General features: G+C 35.3%; 1 protein-coding gene across 2 annotated transcripts in view; it reads right to left on the minus strand.

Annotated features, from left to right (window-relative positions):
* The window catches only part of LOC136031247 (nuclear pore glycoprotein p62-like), a 71,436-nt gene that overhangs the window by 2,080 nt on the left and 44,485 nt on the right, over positions 1–24,871 (minus strand). For both annotated transcript variants that reach the window (XM_065710655.1, XM_065710656.1), the window contains exons 6-9: positions 19,570–19,768; positions 9,465–9,660; positions 8,828–8,997; positions 6,333–6,444 (exon numbers count right to left, since the gene is read on the minus strand). In XM_065710655.1, coding sequence (XP_065566727.1) covers positions 6,333–6,444; positions 8,828–8,997; positions 9,465–9,660; positions 19,570–19,768 — 677 coding nt within the window. The remainder of the gene's footprint in view (positions 1–6,332; positions 6,445–8,827; positions 8,998–9,464; positions 9,661–19,569; positions 19,769–24,871) is intronic.

Consider the following 24,871-nt stretch of genomic DNA (forward strand, 5'->3'; position numbering starts at 1 on the left):
ATTACGCAAGGTTGTGTCCTATCCCTATTCATCCTAGGTGTTTTGACGGGCTTCTTTTTGGGGAGCACGGCAGAGGCTACTGGCGACTAGTGGAAGGTATACTCTACTAGACATAGTTTACACAGATGTTTTGAGAGTCCCAGATACAAATGTTGCACAAAATAAATGGATTTGCCGAAGCTTTTTCAGGTTACATCAAAATGGTTCTCAATGATAAATTGATTCTCAAACATTGTCAGCATTAAGCGCCAGCATAACTCGAGCTACACAGAAGCAGATTAAAATAGCCAAAAAAAACATAAATAACCTTTTTCTGTTTTTCCTTTTTAGAATACAGGTATAAAAGAAAACAGCTTAGATACAAACAGACGACCTGTTTCGGTTTTATTTTGTTGTTTTTCAGAAAATCAGTACTTACACGTTAGCATTAGAATCCTACTTTGAAAGTGCTTTACAGTACTTGATTGATGCGTAATTCTAATGGTGACAAAAAAGCGTAACATTGATCAATACTAAAAAAAAGAAAATACCTAATTCTAGAATCTTTTTTTACATTGCACTCTGAAGTCCAGATTTCATTTCCTGATACTAAAATCAGTTGCCTTTTCGTTTTCTAAACATTATTAACAGCGCAACCACATCTTGTTGCTAGTGGAGTTAATTCAGGAAAATTTTAGGGTGGGATAGGGGGTAAAATGCATTTTTAAAATCCTAGGGAAAGGGACGATTTCTTTTCTTCTTTTTTTTTCAAGGAAATATAGATGAATTTTTCAAATCTAGGAGGTGGAATGCCTCCCCCAATTGATATCCCTTGTTGCATCAAGCTTTGGAAATTCTGCTGCAACCAAACATGTATTTTAACTAGTATCTGTGTTACGCTTTTACGCAGTAATACATTTTTGAGGCCCCCATTTGGCAGAGGGGAGGGTTATTGGGGTAACGGATAAATAAAAAAAAAAGACAATTACACGCGAAATACTGCAAACCGTAGGGGGCACTGTGGTAATACTAACATAAAAAAGACAGGAGGGAGAAGGACCCTCTTGTGCACGCTTTATCATACATATGCACAGGAAATTTTCTCCAGGGTTACTTTTTTCAGGTGGGGGGCACAACTCTGTCACAAAAATGCAATTTAGATGGATTATATAAAACACAAAGGGAAAAAGCGCAAAACATGAAATTTTAGACAGAAGAGAAGGTTACATCTCCTAATTCCTTCCCTTACTTACCTTACTTGATCCGTTTCCGAGTTAACCATTCGATATTTTCTAAAATTATTGTAGTTTTCAAAGCAAAACTAAGAGTAAGATTCTGTAATTCGGGCGGATTCGTGTATAAGTTTCAACCAGTATTAAATTGGATGCAGTTTAGTTTCGTTTTAATTTGTCATCTATGGCAATTCAAGCAAATAGATAATTATATCCTATTACAGGAGACAGTAGGCGCCAATCCCACTCTAGCATAATTTTTTTTTTCAATTCTCATTTCGAACTTTTTTCTTTTTTCTTTATCTAAATCTTATCCGTTTGTCCGGATTTTTAAATAAACAACTCATTCTCACAGCAGAAAAATATATGCAAAATCGTTTTTGCCAACCCTTCGGAGGAGGGGGAGGGGTTTGCGACTTGTCCGCTTCACCAGAAAACTCTCCCAACAATTCCATCTTGAAAAATTCTCCTCAAATGTAAAATTGAGCAACCGAAGGGAAATTAAGACAAAATAAAAATAACGAACAAAAGTGAATAATTCTACATTAGCTATTATGAAGGAGAGGCAGTGGTCTATTATGTAGGCGGGGAGGGGTGCGTCTGTGTGCCAGATGTATAAGAAAGCTCATTTTAAATACCCAAGTTGTCTAAATCTCCATGAACTTTCAGATACGGGAGGGGGGGGGATTAATTTCTCATCTGTCTTCATTTAAACTAAGCCTGAATAAGGGTGCTGCTGGGTGATACAGCCTTTCTTAGTGCAGAAAAATGTTTCTAATATTTATTTTAAAGCTTCATTTAACTCAACTAATTTACTTCATATTTCATAAAATTATGTGCAATCCTGTGTAAGTGCGCATCATCTATTATGAAGGAGGGGTAGTGGGTTAGTTTGTAGGCGGCGGAAAGGGGGAGGCAGATACTCCTAAGAAAGTATTTTAATTACGAAACATCCTAACTCTCATTAAGTCCACGGATAAATATACAATCAGTTCTAGGCAAGGGGAAACGGAAGTAGAATTGATATTTATTCCCTCTCGATTTCCGGAAATATTCATGGTCTGCGCCCTTTATTATCAAAGTAAAGAGTAATACTAAACTCTAAAACGAGCAGAATTTATTTCGTATATGAGGAGGGCTTCCCTCTGTGTTTGTAGAAACCATGGAGGATACTCAATCAATCGGATATTGAGAGTTTTAGAGCCTTTTTTAAAAGTAAGTGATTGGAGAGCAGCCCCCTTCCTAGAACCTTTTTATTGATATCTGGTCCTTTTGTAACCCCTTAGGACATCTGCCCAACATATTGAGGTACTCATTTTGTTCAGAATAGTTGAAAATGTTAATAAATGTGCATCCAAAGATGACACAACCCCCAAAGCCCCTGGGATAAGGGAAAATATGCAAACTGCCAATTATTTGCAAATATATTTTATAGTGGAAGGAAGGCGGCAATGTGTGATTTGGTAGTCCAGTGTCGTGAAACTTCCAGGAAATATTTTCTTGGTCAAAAAGATGAGCCACGAAACTTTGATATGATCATTTTAAAACTTATAGCCACAATTCCTTGGGCCAAGGGGACTGATGTACAAAAATTATTCAAGGCATTGGTCCCTTCTGACCTGAAACTTATATCAAATTTTGGGCAAAGGAGACCCTAATGCAGAATAAAAACATTTTCTCTTCAAAATGTAGTCCAAAAAAAGATCAACATCTCTTCCCACCCACTACAACTGCAAGGGGCTATTTTAGAACCTTGGGAAGGGGACCATTCGAATAAAAGTTGAAAAATCTTGTGCCCTTTTTAAAGGTCAAATGCTACCGGAGGTCCTTCTCCTCCTCAGTTCTTTTTCTACTATCCCACCCATCTCTAATCCCTATGATATTTATTCAAATTTTGAGATATCTATTTTGTTCAGGAACTTCGAAATGTCTAATAAGTTTACCTTAGGGGGATGATATCACCCCACAACTCCAATGTTAAACTTTATCTTAACGTGATATGATAATTCAACCCCCCAGAAACACGGAAAAAGAATTAAAATTAAATACTATCAGACATTCTACACGAAATATTCTGCGTTTATTTTGGAATATAGATGGAAAAATCAAAATTTCTTCGTTTCTCCTTTATTTTTATCTGTTACAGCTTTTCTGTGGCTGCTCAATTTTGCATATTGGGTGAATTTTCCATGACGGGGGGACGGAATAAGCATGGCACTATGCATAATCAACACAACCAGAACTTACACTCCTTCGGGAACACGAAGCGTTGCTGCGATTTTTGGTTGATTTCGTCGACGAGGGTCTTGCGGTCCCGATTATACCGATTATATGCCCCTAGCCGTCAACCCCCATAACGCTTAAAAAAGAGTAACGTCATAACAAATGTTTAAAAAAAAGCTGACATGTTCCTTCACTATTATTTCTTATTTCCTGACATCAAAACAATGTTGTTAAATTCAAAATGCATCACTTATATAAGCTGATGCTATGTTACATTGCCTCAAAACATACAACCAACCCAATCTTTATATGAAGTATGTGTCATAGATGACTAAGGCTATGTGTCATAGATGACTAAGGCTACGCTACTTTGCATCAAAACCTAATGCGTAATTTATTGCCAATCTGTTTCATGGAAAGAACAATTTGATTCCTATCGCCAAGTGATTGCCACATACACACTGTAACAATAACTGTGAAATAACTTCGTTGCCTTTGATCATTATTTGTAATCCTGCTTAGAAGTCATTCTCCCTGATAAAAGAGAAATCACCCAAAATGAAACTTACGCAAGGACTGTAAAGACCAACGTTCTAAAATTTCATGTTTTTAGTCTCCTTGGTTGCAGGTAACTTCTTAACACATTTACAGAGAATCCGGATACATTAGTACAGAAGGTATGGGTCACCTTAGCCCAATTTGCCCTAATATGTTTCAAATGGATGTGAGTGCTTTAGTTCAAAACTTAAAGAAGTAGGGTGTACCTCTGAAAACCACCACCCTAATGTCCGATTTTCCAAGAAGCAATATATTTGAAGCTACTAGGCAAAAAAAAATCTAACCTTACTGCTAAAAATTAGATAGTGGGACGGGGTTGTTGTTGCAGGTTCATGGGCCCTCGGGCCTCTGATCAAAAACGAAGTGCTTCTAGTCACAAATTGACAATTCGTATATGATTCCACTCCAACGAAGTATGCTGATTTTTGAATTAAAATCAAGTTGGATTTCTGCTAAAAAGCGGGCTGAGGTATCTGGAGGACCGGGGACACATTCTGTAACTCAAATCATACTAGTTTAAGATAATTTGACATTTTCAATTTAAACAATACAGAACATACCTATCTGTTAAGAAGTTGGAGATAGGATGGAGGAGTGTTGGAGGGGTCCTAGCCCTACCTTAGCCCTCCAGTCATAAAGTCCGAAAATCTTTAACAGGGTGGGAAAGGAAGGGCCACAGATCAGCTTTATGTCTTCAATAATGCTGATTAAAATAGTTTTGTGACTCTGGTTCAAAGAAGGGACCAAATTCCTAGCCTTTTGGTGAATGTTGATGGCGGCAGGAATGGGGGAATAGAAATATTGTCGGCTAACTTTGGTTCTCTGGTTATACTAATTAAAACAACTCATACAGATCGGAAATACTTGCGTAATTCTGTAAAAAAAAGAAGAAAAAACGGCGAGACATGCCTGATTTCCAAAAAAAGGTGGCAGTGGGAAAACCGGCAGGATGGGTCCCAAGCCCACCTCGTGACCCAATAATACAGGTTAAAAATGCTTATGTTATTCCGTTTCAAACAAAATGCAACACGCACACCTTTCTTCCAAGAATTCAACAGAGAGAAGGAGGATAGAAAGGCCAGGGTCAGCTTAGTCCCTTTAGCTTCTTTTCACACGGAATCTGGAACTAGCCTGTTTTTGCGCCAAATGTGACTAAGCTCAGTTCTATAAACAATTTTTATAGAACTGAGGGCTATCAACATATCGAAGGCGCATATGGCATCAAATCTTTGCCCCAGTCCTAAATGAAGGAAGTGAAATGAGAAACATAAATTCTATTCAAAGAGCAGATGGTAAAACTTTTGGATCTGTGGAAATTGTTTGTTGTATATCTATGAATTTTCTATTTAGTATAATAGAAAAATATTTTGGCAATGATGCAAAGGACTAATTCAATTTGCACGTTTTGCCAATTTGAACAGAGCTGTCCACTTCAAAGCAGAATCATGGCTCAAAGAAACGAAGGATTAGAAGAGCAATTTCAGATTGTCCTCCCTGTCATAAGCTCTACAACTCCATTTCAGCTTCTACATTCTAGGGTCTGGCTCAACAAAAAGCAAAAGCACCATTTTGGCCCGAACAATACCCATCGTCCCAAACGTGATGTCACATTCATCAATCCAGCCTGAGGTCCACATTGCATAAAATCCACAGATATTAAAGGCTTACTACCTTTTAACAATTAACAATCGGCACCACCGAAAAAAAAACAAGACAAAACCACTGAATTTAGGCGAAACCACCATTAGAAAATATAATGTTAGACTTTCAGATATTGATTGAATTTTTTTTATTACCTTGTTAAATTCCATAGAACCAGGATTTATTGTTTATTACAAGTGTATTATTATCAATTAGGATCATAGCTATAGACTTACATATGATATTGTGTAAGCTGGAGATAAAACTAAAAATATGCAATAAAAGAACATCAAAATTCAGTGAATTAAAGCGTACAGCAGCGTGAGCAATTTATAATAGGTTGCTTAAATTTTAATTAATGTTTCACGCCATAATGTAGCTCCACTTCACTGATTTTTAAACTAATAAACAGCAAAAGTCACGACCTTGTTTTTTTATATAGAATTGATGCTTAGTCTATTGCGACAAGACTACTAAGAATAAACTTTATGAGGTCAGCAGAAAAAAGCCCCACGCCACCTTCCTCTAAGATGATGTCAACTTTTGTAGCTTTCAAGCTTGAAAATTTAGTATTTGAAGAATGTGGGAGCTACTATGTTTGCCTCATTGTTTTTCATTTCATTTTGGTTATTGTTAGGTTCAATTTCTTTTTATTTATTTTAGTTATGAAGAAAACTAAGCAACAAATGGCAGGCTTACCGGGTCATTAGGGTCTTGCTGTTTGTTAACTGAGTTAATCTGTTCAATAATTTCTTTCAAATCCTCTGACATCCTTTTCAGTTGTGCATCAATATCTTCAGCCATCTGATATCTGAAAATCGAGCATTTGTAATGAAACTTAGAAAAAAAAATCTTTTTTGTTCATTAAATTCGAAAAGGAAGTTGAAATATTTGGGTTTTAAGCTTAGGTTTTAGGCAACTGATTGTCAACGAAAGCTTTTCCAATGTAACTCATACAGTCCGATTCAGAGTTTTGTGGAAAATTTATTAAAGATTTTGCGTGTGGAATTGCTTTAGACCTGATAACTTCAAAATCCTTACTGAAATCCATGAAAGCTAGAAATTTCAACACATATTTGTATTTAGTGTAAAAAATAATGTTATTCCACGTATTATTATCATTGAAAAATAGCCAAATTAATTTCACTGGCGACAAATGCTATACAGCAGTGATGAGTAAAATAATAAAGCAGCAGTATATCTTCTTAATGCATTTATATTGGCTGCCAAAAATACTAAACAGACTACAATCTACGCACAGTTCTTTATCATAATTTATTTTATTATTATTACAATAATTCGTTTTCTTTTTTTCCCATGATGAAGAATGTTACATTTGCAAAGCTTAGGGCGAGACTTTACCTTTCCAATGTAAAACTTAAATTGCCCTTTCCCCCTTTTTTTCCTTGAATTTGAATAAACATAATTAAGCAATTGAAGTCGTCATATTCTGTTATTTTAAGGATTCTTCGGACACAGGAAAGTAACAATATTCATATTACTAACGTCAAATGCAGCGACGTCTAATAGCAGCAGTATATATTCTTTATACATTAATATTGGCTGCCACAGCTCCTTAACAGAGCACAAGCGACATGTAGTTTCTTATTATAATTTGTTTTATTATTATTATTATAATAGTTTGTTTTCCTCTTCTTCCCCATGATGACGACTGTTAGATTTACAAAGTTTAAGTCAATATGTCACCTTTCTAACATAAAACTTGAATCTAACCTCCCCTCTTTTGCCTCTGAATTTGATAATTAAAGATATGCACGAAAAACTAAACAAATTTATTTTACTGGCGTCAAATGTTATACGGCAGTGATGAATAAACTAATAAAGCAGCAGGATTCCTTCTCTATAAACTAAAATTGGGTACTAGTGACACTTAATAGACCGCAAGCTATGTATAATTTTTGATAATAAATTATTATATTAATGTAATAGTTGTTTGAGTTCTTACCCACTCGGAAATAAAATATTGCAATATTTCGGTTGACTTTAATGATATTTAGCATAAAAAGATATAGATTTCAATTCTATTAACTAAGTTATATCATTGGCCACAACTAAGAGCTCTGGGAAACTACTTGTAGTGCAATAACCATATCTCTGGTTTATGCACCTGATTTATTTCAAATTTTTTTTTTCTTATCAGCTAGTATCAAATATTACCCTCAAAAGGACTTTTAGAAGCCAAAATTTACCCTTTCAGTCATCACAAAAAAATCAGTTAAAAAAACGATTACATTAGCGCGTCAATGGGGTATCGGTTCGACATTGATAGGACAAAAAAGGGGTTAACAGCAGTTGTTACGCCCCAAAAATATGAAAACCTTGTAAATTATTTTCCAATTTGTATTAAAAATTCTCTTAAAAGATACTTTTTCCACAAAACAAGTTTTTCAAAGAAAGGTAAAGAGCTCCATTACGCCAAAAATGAGCAGAAATGAATTCAAATAACCTTCCAATCATAAAACTACTACAAATAACCATCAATAAATAAATGAAACTCAAAACGAACAGAAATTACAATAAACGACCGAGTCAAGCTCAAAGCGAGCAAAAATTAATATGAGTAGGGCTGACAAACACCCTGCCTTCTCGAAACGAGATCATCATTAGAACTTTACAGAAAAAAAAGAAAAAAAAAGCAAATGACCGTAGATTGTCAGTTTAATATACACATACAGATGTTCATTCTATAAAGTTTAAAACTTTTTTTTATTCATTAAAGTAAAAAAGTGAAAAATTTTAAAATGTATTTTGTTTTCAGTAAAATGCATATTATGTTCTGGTCTTGAGAAGACATTGGGGTTGTCACCCTTACTCATACTAAGCCCTAATCACTAGCCCTAAGTTAAAACTGAACATCACATTACTCTCTATTTATACAATTTAAACAGTTGTATCAGAGCTTGGAAGCATTAAGAATTTCTTTCATTTTACATAGTGCCTTTTGCAGTTTACAACAAGCAGCAAATCGTTAGACAGGTCTTTCATTTCAGAGTTTGGACCGACCAGCCTAGAAAGAGATATTTTGGTTTCGACGACATCTTAGAAGAGATATTTACCAAGTGCCTATAGACTTGTTCTGGCTACAAGCATAGTAACAAGTTTAAAAGCAAAGATAACCCAATCGTCACAATCTTAACTGTCCTGAATAAACAAAAAATATACATAAAACTTACGTCCTCTCTCTTTCTGGTTCCGCAGTAATTTGTATCCCTTCAACGGCACTTTCTAGCGAACTAATTATATCTTCAAGGTCTCTCTCTTGGCTCCTTACAAAATCCAATTCACTTTCCAGCCTTTGTTGGTCATGGCGCGCATTTTCAATTTCGCTGCTAAGCTTGATAACCTGAAAAATCTCTAATCTTAGACAGCTTCTTTTTTTTCACGAACATCTGCGTATTTCAACAGACTTATTAATTTATATTAACTTTTTATATATTCATATTCTGCTCCAACTGTCTCAATTTACTAGTAAAATGCAATAAATTTATAGGATTCATTGGGTGCCAAATGTTCATTTTTGTCCTAATCCAATAATTTACAGTTGTATAATGTAAAGAGCTTTTAGATGTCCATAGTATGTTTTCTTTTTCTTCGGCTACTGTAATTCTTGGCACGATCTTGGCACCTAAATATTTTATTACATAGTTTTAAGTAATTTTTATATTTAGGGGAATCTATCCCTATATTTAGGGGGTAGATAGAACATTTTCCGTTAAACTAGACTACCCGAAAGAATCAGATTTTGAATCAAATTTTCACACAGACACACACATATATATTTATATTCGAACTACTTTAGATTATACTAACACTATCTCCATTGAGCAAAACCATTCTATCCCAGCTAGCAACCGTCTCAGCTTGTTTCAGAAAAATCCTCTCTTGCTCTTCTAGTTCAACATTCCATTTGTTTATCTGATCTTCAAGCTGACGGTAAGTCATCTGGGCTGGGGCTCCTGCAGGGACAGCTGGTGCAGCACTTGTGGAAGAGGCCACAGCAGTCGTACTAAAAGAATATTCAATATGTTTTATGTTGTAGGAAAATGACCGCAAATCAATTTAACCATTCTTTATAAAATGAATGTTAAAATGGGTTGGGAACAAACCCCAGAAATTTAGAAACAGAAGAGAGTCAAAATTTACAATTTCTAATCCAGAGTAAAGTTATTCAGTGTAACGTCACCGTTAACAAAGCACAATTGAGCAGCTAAGAGGCCACTGGAGTCGTATTAAAAGAATATTCAGTACGTTTTATGTTGCAGGAAAATGACCGCAAATCGGTTTAAACATTCTTTATAAAATAAATGTTAAAATGAGTTGAGAACAACCCCCAGAATATTTGGAAACAGAAAGAAATTTAGTCTGTGTAAAGCACGATCAAAGACTCAAACTTTATTTTAAGAATCTCCGGGATTCCTGTTTTTTTTTTTTTTTTTTTTTTTTTTTTTTTTTTTTTTTTTTTTTTTTTTTTAAGGAGAAGATCTATATAATTAACAAAAAAGGATGTCGCTGGTTATTTGGTTTGGGACGGGGGTCACTGGCACGCCATCTCTGTAACTCCACTCTGTAAGCTCAGGCATTGTCGACCCAATTTAAAATGGTACGTGGAAAAATCTAGAAAAGTAAACAGGAAGGGTGTACGAAAGCGCAGAATGACCCCAGTCCCCCATCGCAAATCCTGGAAAAGGGCCATGAAAGCAAGATCAGGACCACCGGTAGGGACTGTAAGGTCCAATACTGTATTTTTAACCTTTTTTACATGTTGTTTGACTTTAGTCTATCAAGAATACTAGCAATCTGAAATCCATCTTTCAGGCGGCTCTTTTAGAACAAAAGCTCAAACCCGACTCGACTGAAGAAAATGTACCCAAACCGGTATTTTAACGCGGGTATACAAATTCCAGAGGGTAGAAGTAGCTTTTAATCAACAAGCAACTTGTAAATCGAGACGAACAGTCCGGCGAAATAAGATTAGCTAATACACAAGTAAAAATTTTATTTGTTTTTTTAGCTTCATAAATCAAGGGAACGTTGTCTTGAAGACAAAAATAGAGATCTGCTTAAAGATTAAAAAGACTGGTCGATTAATAACCAAGTTCAATTCTAGTATGGTAAAACTTCATACTAAAAAGACCCATAGGGATTAAAAGAAAAGAAGGATGCCCCAGATTAGGTTTTGACTTATAGAAGTGCCTAAAGGCTCTGAATAGTTATTGGAAAGTTGTCAAAGTTGTAGTTGTAATAATCGCGAGATTGATGTGAACAGCGGTAATTCTGTTAGACTTATAGGAATTTTTCTTGATGAAAACCTATTTTTTTCTCTACTGTCTATTATGATAAAAAAAATCATTTAGAATGGGATCAAATTTCTATTAGCTTTCAGAATGAGTTCTGGGTTTTTCAGATAGCTTGACCATACGAAATTATAGATTAAAACCTTTTCTGAACGGTTTCTTTTTTGTTTTTAGACATAAGACATAATAATTACGACATAAAAATTATCTTAACATAAACAGACATAACAATTAAGTTAAGGCATTGATTTGCTCCAAGGTCCAGCAAAATAATAATTAAATTGTACAAGTGCCAAAGATGCATTTAGCGCAGAATTAATTAAAATTAGTAATCACAATACACACAAGAAAAAAATACATTTTTCAAAATTTTTTTTAGAAGCATTAACAATTTGAAAAAAAAATCAGAATCCAATGCGTTCAAAACAATCGAGCCATTTTGTGGAATTGAGAGACCTAATTTTGTTTTTTGACGGAAGCCAAATATAAATTTGCTCACTACCAGAACTAGAATCAGGGTGATCTCATTAAGAAAACGTATAGTTGAACAGACTTTGAAACAAATCTGGCAATTTATTAGTAAAGAAAAAATTACAAAAGGATCCAATCGAAATTTCACATTTCAGCATCCAATTTCAGGATCCAATGCTCAAAAGTATCTAAGATATCCCCGTACTTCAATAGACTTGAAAAAAGACTGTAGATATAAATTTAATATCTTTATTCTGGAGAATCTAAGACTAAGGATGGAAGAATATCATATTCCTAAATCATAACACGGAAAAAATACTTTAAACGGGACAATAAACATCGTCTTGAGAAACTTCTAAAAGAAACGACAATCGTCTAAAAGAAACTTTTAGGCGATGAGCGTTGTTACGTTCTTTAAATAAAAAATTTTCATTCAAAATAATCCCAATTCCAATTTTTGACAGTTTTGATCCGTCCCCCAGAAAACAAGGGAAAAGACAAAAGTGACAGTACAAAACATCCCAGAATACGGTTGGTCTAGTAACAAAAAAAAAGAGATTGTGATGCTAAAAAAAGAAGATGAAATGCACATATTTTATGATTTGAGTGCGAAGGTATTATATTATGATTTGATTGCTTTGAGGTATTTTCAGATAATTGTAAAACCAAAAAAGCTGAGGTTAGCCACTAAAGTGATTCAATCTTGATAAGCAGGGTTAAAATAATCTATAAGATACAGAAGAAAATATTGAGGATAATATACTATCTGTGACGCCTTGACAAACTGGGGTCTTTAGACGAGTGAGAATTACATGTTATACACTCGAGTTCAAAATTTACTAGGGTAAAGGCACATTGACGGAGAGCCACAGGACTTTAGAGATGCGAAGCAATGAGGTAACTCCCAGAAGATAAAAACTTCTAACTCTACTGAAACAACTGGTTTTGGAGAATCATATGACAGTTTTGAAAGAGAAGGGCTAGTCGACAAAATATTGTCACCATTAACAAAGCACAAATTGAGTAGCTATTTCTTTGAACTAGATGCACCGATAAAGAGAAAACCGGAAGCAGTTTGGATTATAGCATCAACCGAAACCTAAGTATGCCTGTCGTTAAGTGGCACAACAGCAGCACATCCCGCTTACCCTTTGATATTTTTTTTTACTTACATCAATTATGATGACCTGTGTCTGAAGTTGGGACGCTGAAATAAAGAAAAGAATAGCTATACTAAGGTTAGCCATTTCCTTTCAAGCCGAAAAGATGGGATCAACTTACTTGGACATGTTGCAGAATTTTAAAGGACACGTTTCGGCTTGAGAAAATAGCATATGTGTAATTTTTGACAGCGTATTAGCAGCATCTGCAAATCCTGGCTACTATCAAGGGATCAAGTCAGTGTGTTTGTATTAAAAACTAATGAGCCAATAAGGCTAAGAACTTCTAGGCAGAGGTAGAAGCTAGATTGTTGGCTCAAAACTAGACAATTCTTCCAAAACGGGGGCGCCGAAAATGAGAGAATTCACCTTATATTTAACTGTTAGAAATCGGAATACAAAAAATTCTTGCAGTAACTACAGGTAGCGCTCGACATATAACACTAACAAAAGAAGATTAACTAAATTCGCTCAGTGCAAACATTAGAGACGCCACATTTATGTTTGGAGACCGTCGCGTTCCACTCTGTATCACCCAAAAGTGTAAAGAAGTACCTCAAAATCCTGAGGGTTACGTATTTGATCAGATGCATTTCATGACAGTTTTCATTTTCTACGCTTTTGATAGTTGATTGAAAGTATGACACTTTTGCTATTATTATGATGGAATTACGCATTCTAGAGTTTTCAGCTTTTCTATGACGCTGCATATCAGAAGTCTTTAAAAGATTAAAAATCAAATCATAGGTTTCTTATTGCTGATTACATGGATGGTAGTTTCTCCCTTTTTTTTAAGCCTCTTACAAAGATGTATGATAAGGCTAGACATTTCCAACATGATACTAATCATTCAGTGCCAATCTATTCCTCGATCTAGAGCCACCATGTGCTCTTTCCTGTTTCACTTTCCAACTCCACGGTGATCTTCGCAAAGTCCTAAGTTGCATTACATTTTTCGTGTCTGATTGATTTCATCCTCGTCTTCTGAACTCAAGCAGTACGAAAATCTCTTACACTCCCTCGTCAAGATCAGGTTCTAACCACTTGACCATTTGTCATATGCTTGAAAATAGTCTGCCTGAGCTGAATCGAAACTGTCCCTCCTTTGGCAATCTTTAAACGAATGATAATCTTCCTGGCTTCAAGTGATTTCTTTCTCTCTTTCTTTTTCCACTTCAGTGATTTTTTAGTCCTACTGTTAGAAATCATGTTTAGAAATATGTATGTTCAATTTCAAGTTCTATTTATTTTCATAAAATAACAGTAACAAAAACAATATCCCAAAAGGCTCAATGGCCCGTTATTTGGGAAGCAGCATACAATAAATAAAGAATCATAAAACTAGTCATAAACATACTAACCAACATCTAAATATAAATATATAAGGAAAAAATCGACTCACCGGCAGTCCCCACGAAACAGCGACCCTCACATCACCCGACAACAAAATACAAATTAAAATTCTTTGCATCATCGAGGATACAATACCAACAAAACAACAACCCAAAAAAGAAAAAAAAACATAAGAAACATCTAATAAGAAGCCTTTAATAAGACACTTTTCATTCCTCTCTTAAAGGAGCCAAGTGTTCGTGACTGCCGGATCTCAGCGGGAACCAAGTTCCAAGCACGCCCCACAGTCACAGCCAGGCCGAAATCTGAACGAGCCGAGGGACTAGCTGGAATCATCACATCCTCCCGCTTACGAACCATATACAAATTTATTTCCCCTACTAGTTTGAACAGTCCCAAAAAACAACATGGTAGATCTCCCTGGAAGTATTGATATGCCAACGAAGATAGAGATAAAACATAAATATCTTTAATCTTGAGGAGGTTAAGAGGAGTGTGTGTAGCCGACTGGAGAATTCTTGCCGCTTTCTCATGAAGATGGTGAATAGGATCAAGTACCGAGGGAAATGTTGACACCAACACAGACGAACAGTAACATATATAAAGGTAAATCAGAGAGGAGTATATAAGATGGAGGATAGAGAAAGGAAATAAACGCTTTAATTTTCGGATGAACATGCCACTTAAATGATAAATTTTCATCCAAAAGAGCTCCCAGGAATCGCACATATCGATCCGGGGGACGACTTATGGAGCCTCTTGGTGTATGAAGCTCAGTAATTGTGGGGCAGCTCACACCTTTACGAGAAAAAATAAGAAGGTAGGACATTTTTACATTTAAAGTTAGTTGATTTATGGCAAACCAAACGAGTATTTTCTCAGTCATTGCATGAAGCTGTAGAATAAGGGATGATTCATCCGGAGCTGCAGCACCTAAAGTAACGTCATCTGCAAATGCTATTAATTCTTCTCGACTATCAGATGTGAACACCAACATACTCTGAGAGTAAGATTTATGACACAATCCACAATAAAATTGTTAATTCGCGTGTTAAAAAGTCGGTAGAGATCGTTCACTTAGACGAGGAAGAGGGTTGGCCCAAGAATAGAACCTTGGGGTTACAGACGAACTTTTTCGTCTGTAACGTCCGTGGCGATAGATCTGTCAGTTAGGTATGACAAGAACCAAGACAATGCTTTCCCACGCACACCACGATGATAAAACTTACCAATGAGAATCTTATGAGTTAGGCTGTCAAAAGCTTTCTTTACATCAAGAAAAATGGCTGCAGGAATAAGATTAGAATTTAAAGATCGTCGTATAAACTGAAGAAGTCTATTACAAGCATGTTCTGTAGAATTCTATGCGCGAAACCCAAACTGGTGCTGATGAAAAAAAAATTAGCTTCAAGAAATCTCACCAGACGCTTGAGCATTGCCCTTTCAAATATCTTAGAGAACACTGACAAAAGAGAGATCGGCCTGTAGCTCCCAGGGTCCTTACGGTCACCTCCTTTAAAGAGAACTATCACACGCGCAAGTTTAAGACGTTGAGGAAATACTCCTAGTTGAAATGACCTATCAATCAAATGGTAAATTGGGGTGATAATCGATGGAAGAATATGTTTAATTACTTTAGCAGAAATTTGGTCAAAACCTGCTGAAGAATTCTTTACAGATAAAACATTATTTCTAATTTCCTGCGCCATAACCTCCCCAAGAACTGCTTCCAAGACTGTGACACAGAGGAATAAGAAACGCTATTAGCAGTTTTTTTCCTATCTCCGCAAAGAATATATTTTCCCACTCTAAACATATGCTATTAGACTTTTTAGGGGATGTTTGTGTTAATTTGTTATTTAGTTCCTTTTGATGATTTCGTAAAAAGAGTTGCTCTTATCATACTAATTAAGGAGCATTCTATGTATCTCTTTCGCAATTGACGGTAGGGACGCAATTTTTATCATTATCACGATTACATTTTTTCCTTTACTTCGACCTCTTATATGTAAATGACATTTAACGAGAAATACTTTTTTCTATTAGCAAAACATTAGACGTAGAACAAGGCTTCTTTTTTACTCAATAGGCTGAGTTATTAGCAGCTTCATGCTGTCAAATGATTTTATCCAAGAAACTTGGATGCGAGAAGTCAACAGTTTTTTTTTTATCTAAAAACAGATATCCATATCAAGATGATGAACGGTAATCAAACAGTTCGTGGTAACGAACTGTAGTAAGGAGCGATCCGGCTCAATAGTAACCAAAACTCTAAGAAATTGAATTTTGATATCAATAGCTACATCAAAAGAATCGCATTTTAATGCTGAATTTAAATATATAAGTTTCATCAAGTTTAGTCTTACCCATCAAAAGTTACGAGCCTGAATTTGCCTTATTTAGGAAAATAGGAGGAAACACCCCCTAAAAGTCGTAGGATCTTAACGAAAATGACACCATCAGATTAAGCGTATCAGAGAACCCTACTGTAGACGTTTCAAGCTCCTATCTACAAAAATGTGGAATTTTGCATTTTTTGCCAGAAGACAAATCACGGGTGCGTGTTTATTTGTTTGTTTTTTTTTTTTTTTTTTTTTTTTTCCCAGGGGTCATCGTATCGACCAAGTGGTCCTAGAATGTCGCAAGAGGGCTCATTCTAACGGAAATGAAAAGTTCTAGTGCCCTTTTTAAGTGACCAAAAAAATTGGAGGGCATCTAGGCCCCCTCCCACGCTCATTTTTTTCCCAAAGTCAACGGATCAAAATTTTGAGATAGCCATTTTGTTTAGCATAGTCGAAAATCATAATAACTATGTTTTTTGGGGATGACTTACTCCCCCACAGTCCCTGGGGGAGGGGCTGCAAGTTACAAACTTCAACCAGTGTTTACATATAATAATGGTTATTGGGAAGTGTACAGACGTTTTCAGGGGGATTTTTTTTGGGTTTTGGGGGTAGGGTTGAGGGAGGGGGCTATGTGGGAGGATCTTTCCTTGGAGAAATATGCCATGGGGAAAAAAATTCAATGAAAAGGGCGCAGGACGAATCTGATCACGTTAGAAAAAAAACGTCAAATTAAGAGCTTAATATACAATGCTGGGTGTTCGGAGCCTCTCTATTATGGAGTATAATTTGAAAATAACAACTATACGAGCGATAAAACATATATACCACAACCATAACTCAACTAACGAAAGAACTGCTAAGAGATAACACAACTATAAAGCGAAAACAGGTGAAAACTAACGGGAAAATAAACGAACTAAGAGGTGGAAGGGGCCCAGAGAAAAAATATAATCCTTTTTCAGTTTTGAGCCTAACTTCCGCAGAGGAGTAATAATGTCAGAAGCCCCGAAATACCGAATTATTTTCTTTTCAAACAGTTCGTGGTAAGAAACTGTAGTAAAAGAATCGAATTTTTACGCTGATTCTAAATATATAAGTTTCAATTAATCTAGTCTTTGTCATCAAAAGTTACGAGCCTGAGAAAATTTGCCCTATTTTGGAAAAAAGGGGGAAACATCCCCTAAAAGTCATAGAATCTTAACGAAAATCACACTATCGCATTCGGTATATCAGAGAACTCTATGGCAAAAATTTCAAGCTCCTATCTAAAAAATGTGGAATTTTGTATTTTTTGCCAGAAGACAAATCACGGGTGCGTGTTTATTTGTTTGTTTGTTTTTTTTTTTGTTTTTTTTCCCAGGGGTCATCTTATCGACCAAGTGGTCCTAGAATGTCGCGAGAGGGCTCATTCTAACGGAAATGAAAAGTTCTAGTGCCATTTTTAAGTGACCAAAAAAATTGGAGGGCAAATAGGCCCCCTCCCATGCTCATTTTTTTCCAAAAGTCAACAGATTAAAATTTTAAGATAGCCATTTTGTTCAGCATAGTCGAAAACCACAATAACTATGTCTTTGGGAATGACTTACTCCCCCAAAATCCCTGAGGGAGGTGCTGCAAGTTACAAACTTTGACCAGTGTTTACATATAGTAATGGTTATTGGGATGTTTACAGACGTTTTCATGGGGATTTTTTGGTTTGGGGGGTGGGGTTGATGGGAGCGGGCTTTGTGGGAGGATCTTTCCTTTGAGGAATATGTCATGGGGGAAGAAAAATTCAATGAAAAGGGCACAGGATTTTCTAGCATTACTATAAAAAAAAACAATGAAAAAATAAACATGAAAACGTTTTTTCAAATGAAAGTAAGGAATAGCATTGAAATTTAAAACGAACAGAGATTATTACGCATATGAGGGGTTCTAAAAATACTTTAGCATAAAGAGCGAGGTATTTAGGAGGAGATAAATACCTCGCTCTTTACGCTAAAATATTTTTAGTGATTTCAACTATTTATTCTACGGCCTTTTTGATTCAGGGGTCATTCTTAAAGAATTGGGACAAAACTTACGATTTAGTGTAAAGAGCAAGGTATTAACGAGGGTACAAACCCCCTCGTACACATAATAAAAATATAAGAATATAAAAGTTTGTTACGTAAGTTAATTCTTAAGTTACGTATATTTTTTACTAATAAAAACGTTCGTTGAATATTAAAAGTTCTAGTAGCCTTTTTAAGTAATCGAAAAATTGGAGGGCAGCTAGGCCTCCTTCCCCACCCCTTATTTCTCAAAATCGTCTGATCAAAACTAAGAGAAAGCCATTTAGCCAAAAAAAAAATTAATATACTAATTTCATTTCAATAATTTATGTGCGGAGAGCCAAAATCAAACATGCATTAATTCAAAAACGTTCAGAAATTAAATAAAAAAAACTAGTTTTTTTAACTGAAAGTAAGGAGCGACATTAAAACTTAAAACGAACAGAAATTACTCCGTATATGAAATGGGTTGTCCCCTCCGCAGACCCACGCTCTTTACGCTAAAGTTTTTAATTGTTTTAAAAAGTAGAATTGTGGCAAAGAGTCAAACTTTAGCGTAAAGAGCGTGGGACTGCGGAGGGGACAACTCATTTCATATACGGAGTAATTTCTGTTCGTTTTAAGTTTTAATGTCGCTCCTTACTTTCAGTTAAAAAAACTAGTTTTTTTTATTTAATTCACTCATAGAATTAGCCTTTTCATGATATTTGCACTATATGGCATCTATAGAAAAGATAAAATTGTAAACAGCAATATCAGGTTTTAAGAAGAAGGTACGCACAAAGCAGGGAGTAGCCCCCCCCCCAGCAAAAAAGTCTCATAATTTTTACTATATTAAAATACTTTCCTATAATGATGATAAAATCGCTTTGTTTTACGTTGTTTTGACAATATTACCTCTCCCCTTCCAGCTGAAAATTTTCAAAAACCTGTTTGAACAAGATGTTGCATTTTCTTTGTTGTAGCATATAGGATTCCTCCTGTCATCTAAAGTTGAGACGAAGCAAATTTTCGTCTAACATTTCGTCAGCAAAATCATACATGGCTTACTCCTATTCTTCGATATCTAGGCAGCAAGGAGGGGTTTTACTTAGTTTTCATTATTAAGCTGTAGGCCTGAGATATTTTTCAAAAAGAATTTTCTTTCAAAATTTTTTCAATTTTTTCAAAAAGAAAAATTTTTCGAAAAGATATTTTTTAAAATATATATATTGTTGATTAAATAGAATATTTCATTACAAGTTTTATCGACTTACCTAACACTCGCTGGGGGTGCTGTTGAAAGGTTAGGAAGAGAAAAACCAGCAGCAGGGGCTGTAGCCTTTGCTGTAGGTCCTCCAAAACTAAAACCTGTTGTAGCAGTAGTAACAGCTGCAGTCGTAATCGGAGCAGCAAAAGACGTCAAAGTTGGAGCGGTGGTTTTTGCAAGAGAACCAAGACCTCCAAGTGTTGGAGCTGTTAAGAAGAAAATTATAGTAGAAACACATTTTATATGTCTATAAACGAAAAACAATCTTGTGCACAGCAATACTTAGAGAGATAAGGAGGCAACAATGCTATATATATCACACACAGGAAATACCCATGGGATTCTCTATAGCTATAAGCAAGGAGCGACTACTAGCTGCTCCCAAGCGGGTTTACTTCGATACTTCTCATCGTTGTTTTATCTTTTTGAAACTTGACTTTTTGATAGCTGGTACCCTTATTTACAGTTTGGGTCTGTTTTTCAATCTCAATTTGACAGCGTCCTTGTTTTTCTTTTAGTGCTCTTTTTTGTTTCAGCTACTTGTTTAGCTGGGACGCTTGTTTTTTTGCTAGTTTTATAGGTTCTCAAGATGTGATTTTAAAAAAAACGAGTATTTTAACTGTAAATAAGGAGCAACATTACAACTTAAAACGAACAGAAATTGTTCCGTTAATGATGGGGTTTGCCCCTTCCTCAATACCTCGCTCTTCACGCTAAAGTATTTTAGAGCTTTTATAAACTACAAGTTATGATAGTCACGAGAAGTATTTAATTCTACAAAGTATAGGAGTAGTTATCGGGGGTTGTCCCGGATCTGAATCTTCCATACAGTTGTAGGGTACAGGTATTAACCTAGAGCGGTATCCTATAGCAATTGTCACTCGAATAATAGGATAAGTTATCCTAGGACCGCACAACACTTTTCAATCCGATAGCAATGAAGAGAGAATTATGAAAAGTAATTCAAATACGAAATAATAACTAAATGTCGGAAATCGAGCCCTTTCATATTGCTACAAACTTTATTGCGAAAATTATATTGTTAGGGACTGTGTAAATAAGATAAATAATTAAACAACATGAATTGCCACAGTTAAAAAGTATAAAGGGTGCAGCATAAACATAAGCCCAAATTCACGAAAATGTAGGGGAGGGGAAGAACTTTCTTTATTTTTTTTTAATGAAGATACAAAAAAGGTATTTTTCAAATCTAAGGTAAGACAATTCATTTTTTTATGACATTTAGTGAAAATACCAAAAAAGATGTACTTCTTACAATCTGACTTAGTTTTTCAAAATCAATTAGCGTCTGTGCATAAATATCGCACTGTGATTAAGAGAAACAAAACTATAGCCTTTATAATGATCTTTTATTTTATTAGAAAATATCTGTTAATAGAAAATAGAAACATATTCTTTGGGGGCTATATTGAAATATCAATTCTTCAACCTGAAGCCGAAAAGTATTCCAGAATTAATGAACACAAGTTGACATAAACTTAATGAAATATAAATTCAAATGTTTGAAATTTTTGTAAAAGCGTTGCTAAAGTGGTCCAAAATTGTATAAAACATGAAAGAAAACATCTAAACTTAAATCACTAATCTTCAAAAGTTTATTACTTTTATAGTTTTACCCCCCTTAAGTTTCGCTTGATTTCATTTTTATTCACCATAGTTGAACCCAATAATTTTTCTATTAATCTCGCGAATCAAATAGTTCCTGGTAACGAACTGTAGTAAGGAGCGACCCGACTCAATAGTAAACGAAACTCTAAAAAACGGAATTTTGATGATAAAAGATACATCAAAATAATAAAATTTTCATGATGATTCTAGGTATATAAGTTTCATCAAATTTAATCTTTGTCATCAAAAGTTACGAGCCTGAGAAAATTTGCCTTATTTTGGAAAATAGGGGGAAACACCCCCTAAAAGTCATAAAATCTTAACGAAAAGCACACCATCGTGTTCAGCGTATAAGAGAACCCTATAGCAAAAATTTCAAGCCCCTATCTACAAAAATGTGGAATTTCGTATTTTTTGCCAGAAGACTTTTTTTCCCAGGGGTCATCGTATCGACCAAGTGGTCCTAGAATCTCGCAAGAGGGCTCATTCTAACGGAAATGAAAAGTTCTAGTGCCCTTTTTAAGTGACCAAAAAATTGGAGGGCACCTAGGCCCCCTCCCACGCTCATTTTTTTCCCAAAGTCAACGGATCCAAATTTTGAGATAGCCATTTTGTTCCGCATAGTCGAAAACCACATTAACTACGTCTTTGGAATGACTCACTCCCCCACAGTCCCTGGGGGAGGGGCTGCAAGTTACAAACTTTGTCCAGTGTTTACATACAGTAATTGTTATTGGGAAGTGTACAGACGTTTTCAGGGGGATTTTTTTTGGTTTGGGGTGGGGTTGAGGGGAGGAGGCTATGTGGGAGGATCTTTTCTTGGAGGAACATGTCATGGGGGAAGAGAAATTCAATGAAAAGGGCGCGGGATTTTCTAGCATTACTATAAAAAAAAACAATGAAAACATAAACACGAAAAAGTTTTTCAACTGAAAGTAAAGAGTAGCATTAAAACTTAAAACTAACAGAGATTATTACGCATATGAGGGGTTCGAAAAATACTTTACCATAAAGAGCGAGGTATCTAGGAGGAGATAAATACCTTGCTCTTTATGCTAAGTGTTTTTAGTAATTTCAACTATTTATTCCACGGCCTTTCTGATTCAGGGGTCATTCTTAAAGAATTGGGACAAAACTTAAGATTTAGTGTAAAAGGCGAGGTATTAACGAGGGGACAAACCCCCTCATATACATAATAAAAAATATAAGAGCATAAAAGTTTGTTACGTAAGTTAATTCTTAAGTTACGTATATCTTTTACTAATAAAAACTTTCGTTAAAAATTAAAAGTTATTTTGCCTTTTTAAGTAACCGAAAAATTGGAGGGCAACTAGGCCTCCTTCCCCACCCCTTATTTCTCAAAATCGTCTGATCAAAACTAAGAGAAAGCCGTTTAGCCAAAAAAAAAAATTAATATGCAAATTTCATTTTACTAATTAATATGCGGAGAGCCAAAATCAAAAATGCATTAATTCAAAAACGTTCAGAAATTAAATAAAAAAACTAGTTTTTTAAACTGAAAGTAAGGAGCGTTATTAAAACTTAAAACGGACAGAAATTACTCCGTATATGAAATGGGTTGTCTCCTCCGCAATCCCTTGCTCTTTACGCTAAAATTTGATTCTTTGCCACAATTCTACTTTTTAAAACAATTAAATAAAAAAAACAAGTTTTTTTAACTGAAAGTAAGGAGCGACATTAAAACTTAAAACGACCAGAAATTACTTCGTATATGAAAGAGGCTGCTTCCTCATCAACGCCCCGCTCTTTACGCTAAAGTTTGACTCTTTCTCTCAATTCTTCTTTTTAAAACAGTAAAAAACTTTAGCGTAAAGAGCGGGGCGTTGATGAGGAAGCAGCCTCTTTCATATACGAAGTAATTTCTGGTCGTTTTAAGTTTTAATGTCGCTCCTTACTTTCAGTTAAAAAAAACCTTTTTTTTTATTTAATTTCTGAACGTTTTTGAATCAATGCATGATTTGATTTTGGCTCTCCGCAGAGGAATTATTAAAACAAAATTTGCATTTTTTTTTTTTTTTTTTTGGCTAAATGGCTTTCTCATAATTTTGATCAAATGATTTTGAGAAAAAAAGAGCGGGGGAGGAAGCCTAGTTGCCCTCCAATTTTTTGGTTAATTAAAAAGGCAACTAGAATTTTTAATTTTTTTACAAATATTTTTATTAGTAAAAGATTTACGTAACTTATAAATTAGCTTACGTAAAGAACTTTTGTATTCTCATATTTTTATTACATATATGAGGGGGCTCGCCCCCTTGTCAGATCCTCGCTCTTTACACTAAAGCTTAAATTTTGTCCCAATTCATTAAGAATGACCCCAGAATCACAAAAGCCGTAGAATAAATAGTTGAAATTACTAAAAATACTTTAGCGTAAAGAGCGAGGTATTAGGAGGAGGTGAGCCCCTCAAATGGGTAATAATTTCTGTTCGTTTTAAGTTTTAATGCTGCTCCTTACTTCCAGCTGAAAGAACTTTTTCATATTTATTTTTTCATTGTTTTTTTTTAATAATGCTAGTAAATCCTGCGCTCCCTTCATGGAGATTTTCTTCCCCCATGACAAAATATCGATGGAAGGTTCCCCCAGCATATTCCCCTCTTCTCAACCCCTCCCCCAACCAAAAAAATCCTCCTGAAAACGCCTCTACACTTCCCAATAACCATTGCTATATGTAAGCACTGGTCAAAGTTTGTAACTTGTTGCCCCTCCCACGGGGACTGTGGGGGAGTAAGTCGTCCCCAAAGACATAGTTATAAGGTTCTTCGACTACGCTGAATAAAATGGCTATCTCAGAATTTTGATCCGTTGACTTTGGGAAAAAAATTAGCGTGGGAGGGGGCCTAGGTGCCCTCCAATTTTTTGGTCACTTAAAAAGGGCACTAGAACTTTTCATTTCCGTTAGAATGAGCCCTCTTGCAACATTCTAGGACAACTGGGTCGATACGATCAACCCTGGGAAAAAAAAACAAAAAAAAAAAAACAAGAAAACAAAAAAACAAATAAACACGCATCCGTGATCTGCCTTCTGGCAAAAAATACAAAATTCCACATTTTTGTAGATAGGAGCTTGAAAGTTCTACAGTAGGGTTCTCTGATACGCTAAATCTGATGGTGTGATTTTCGTCAAGATTCTATGACTTCTAGGGGGCGTTTCCCCCTATTTTCTAAAATAACGCAAATTTTCTCAGGCTCGTAACTATTGATGGGTAAGACTAAACTTGATGAAACTTATATATTCAAAATCAGCATTAAAATGCGATTCTTTTGATGTAGGTATTGGTATCAAAATTCCATTTTTTAGAGTTTTGGTTACTATTGAGCCGGGTCGCTCCCTACTACAGTTCGTTACCACGAACTGTTTGATTAAAAACTTTAGTGTAAAGAGCGAGGGATTGCGGAGGGGACAATCCATTTCATATACGGAGTAATTTCTGTCCGTTTTAAGTTTTAATATCGCTCCTTACTTTCAGTTTAAAAAACTAGTTTTTTATTTAATATATTATATAAATCAGCAAACGTTGTCATATTCTAGCGTATACCTCATTATTATCCCTTGATGAAGAGCATTAGTGGTTCAGAAGGAGATATACAACGTCGCAGAACTGTGGAATCAATAGGAATAATCCAGGGTACTTTCGCTGGTTTTGGGTGTCCTAATAAAA

This window comes from Artemia franciscana, chromosome 9, assembly GCF_032884065.1.
Source record: "Artemia franciscana chromosome 9, ASM3288406v1, whole genome shotgun sequence".
In the NCBI taxonomy this organism is placed as follows: domain Eukaryota; kingdom Metazoa; phylum Arthropoda; class Branchiopoda; order Anostraca; family Artemiidae; genus Artemia; species Artemia franciscana.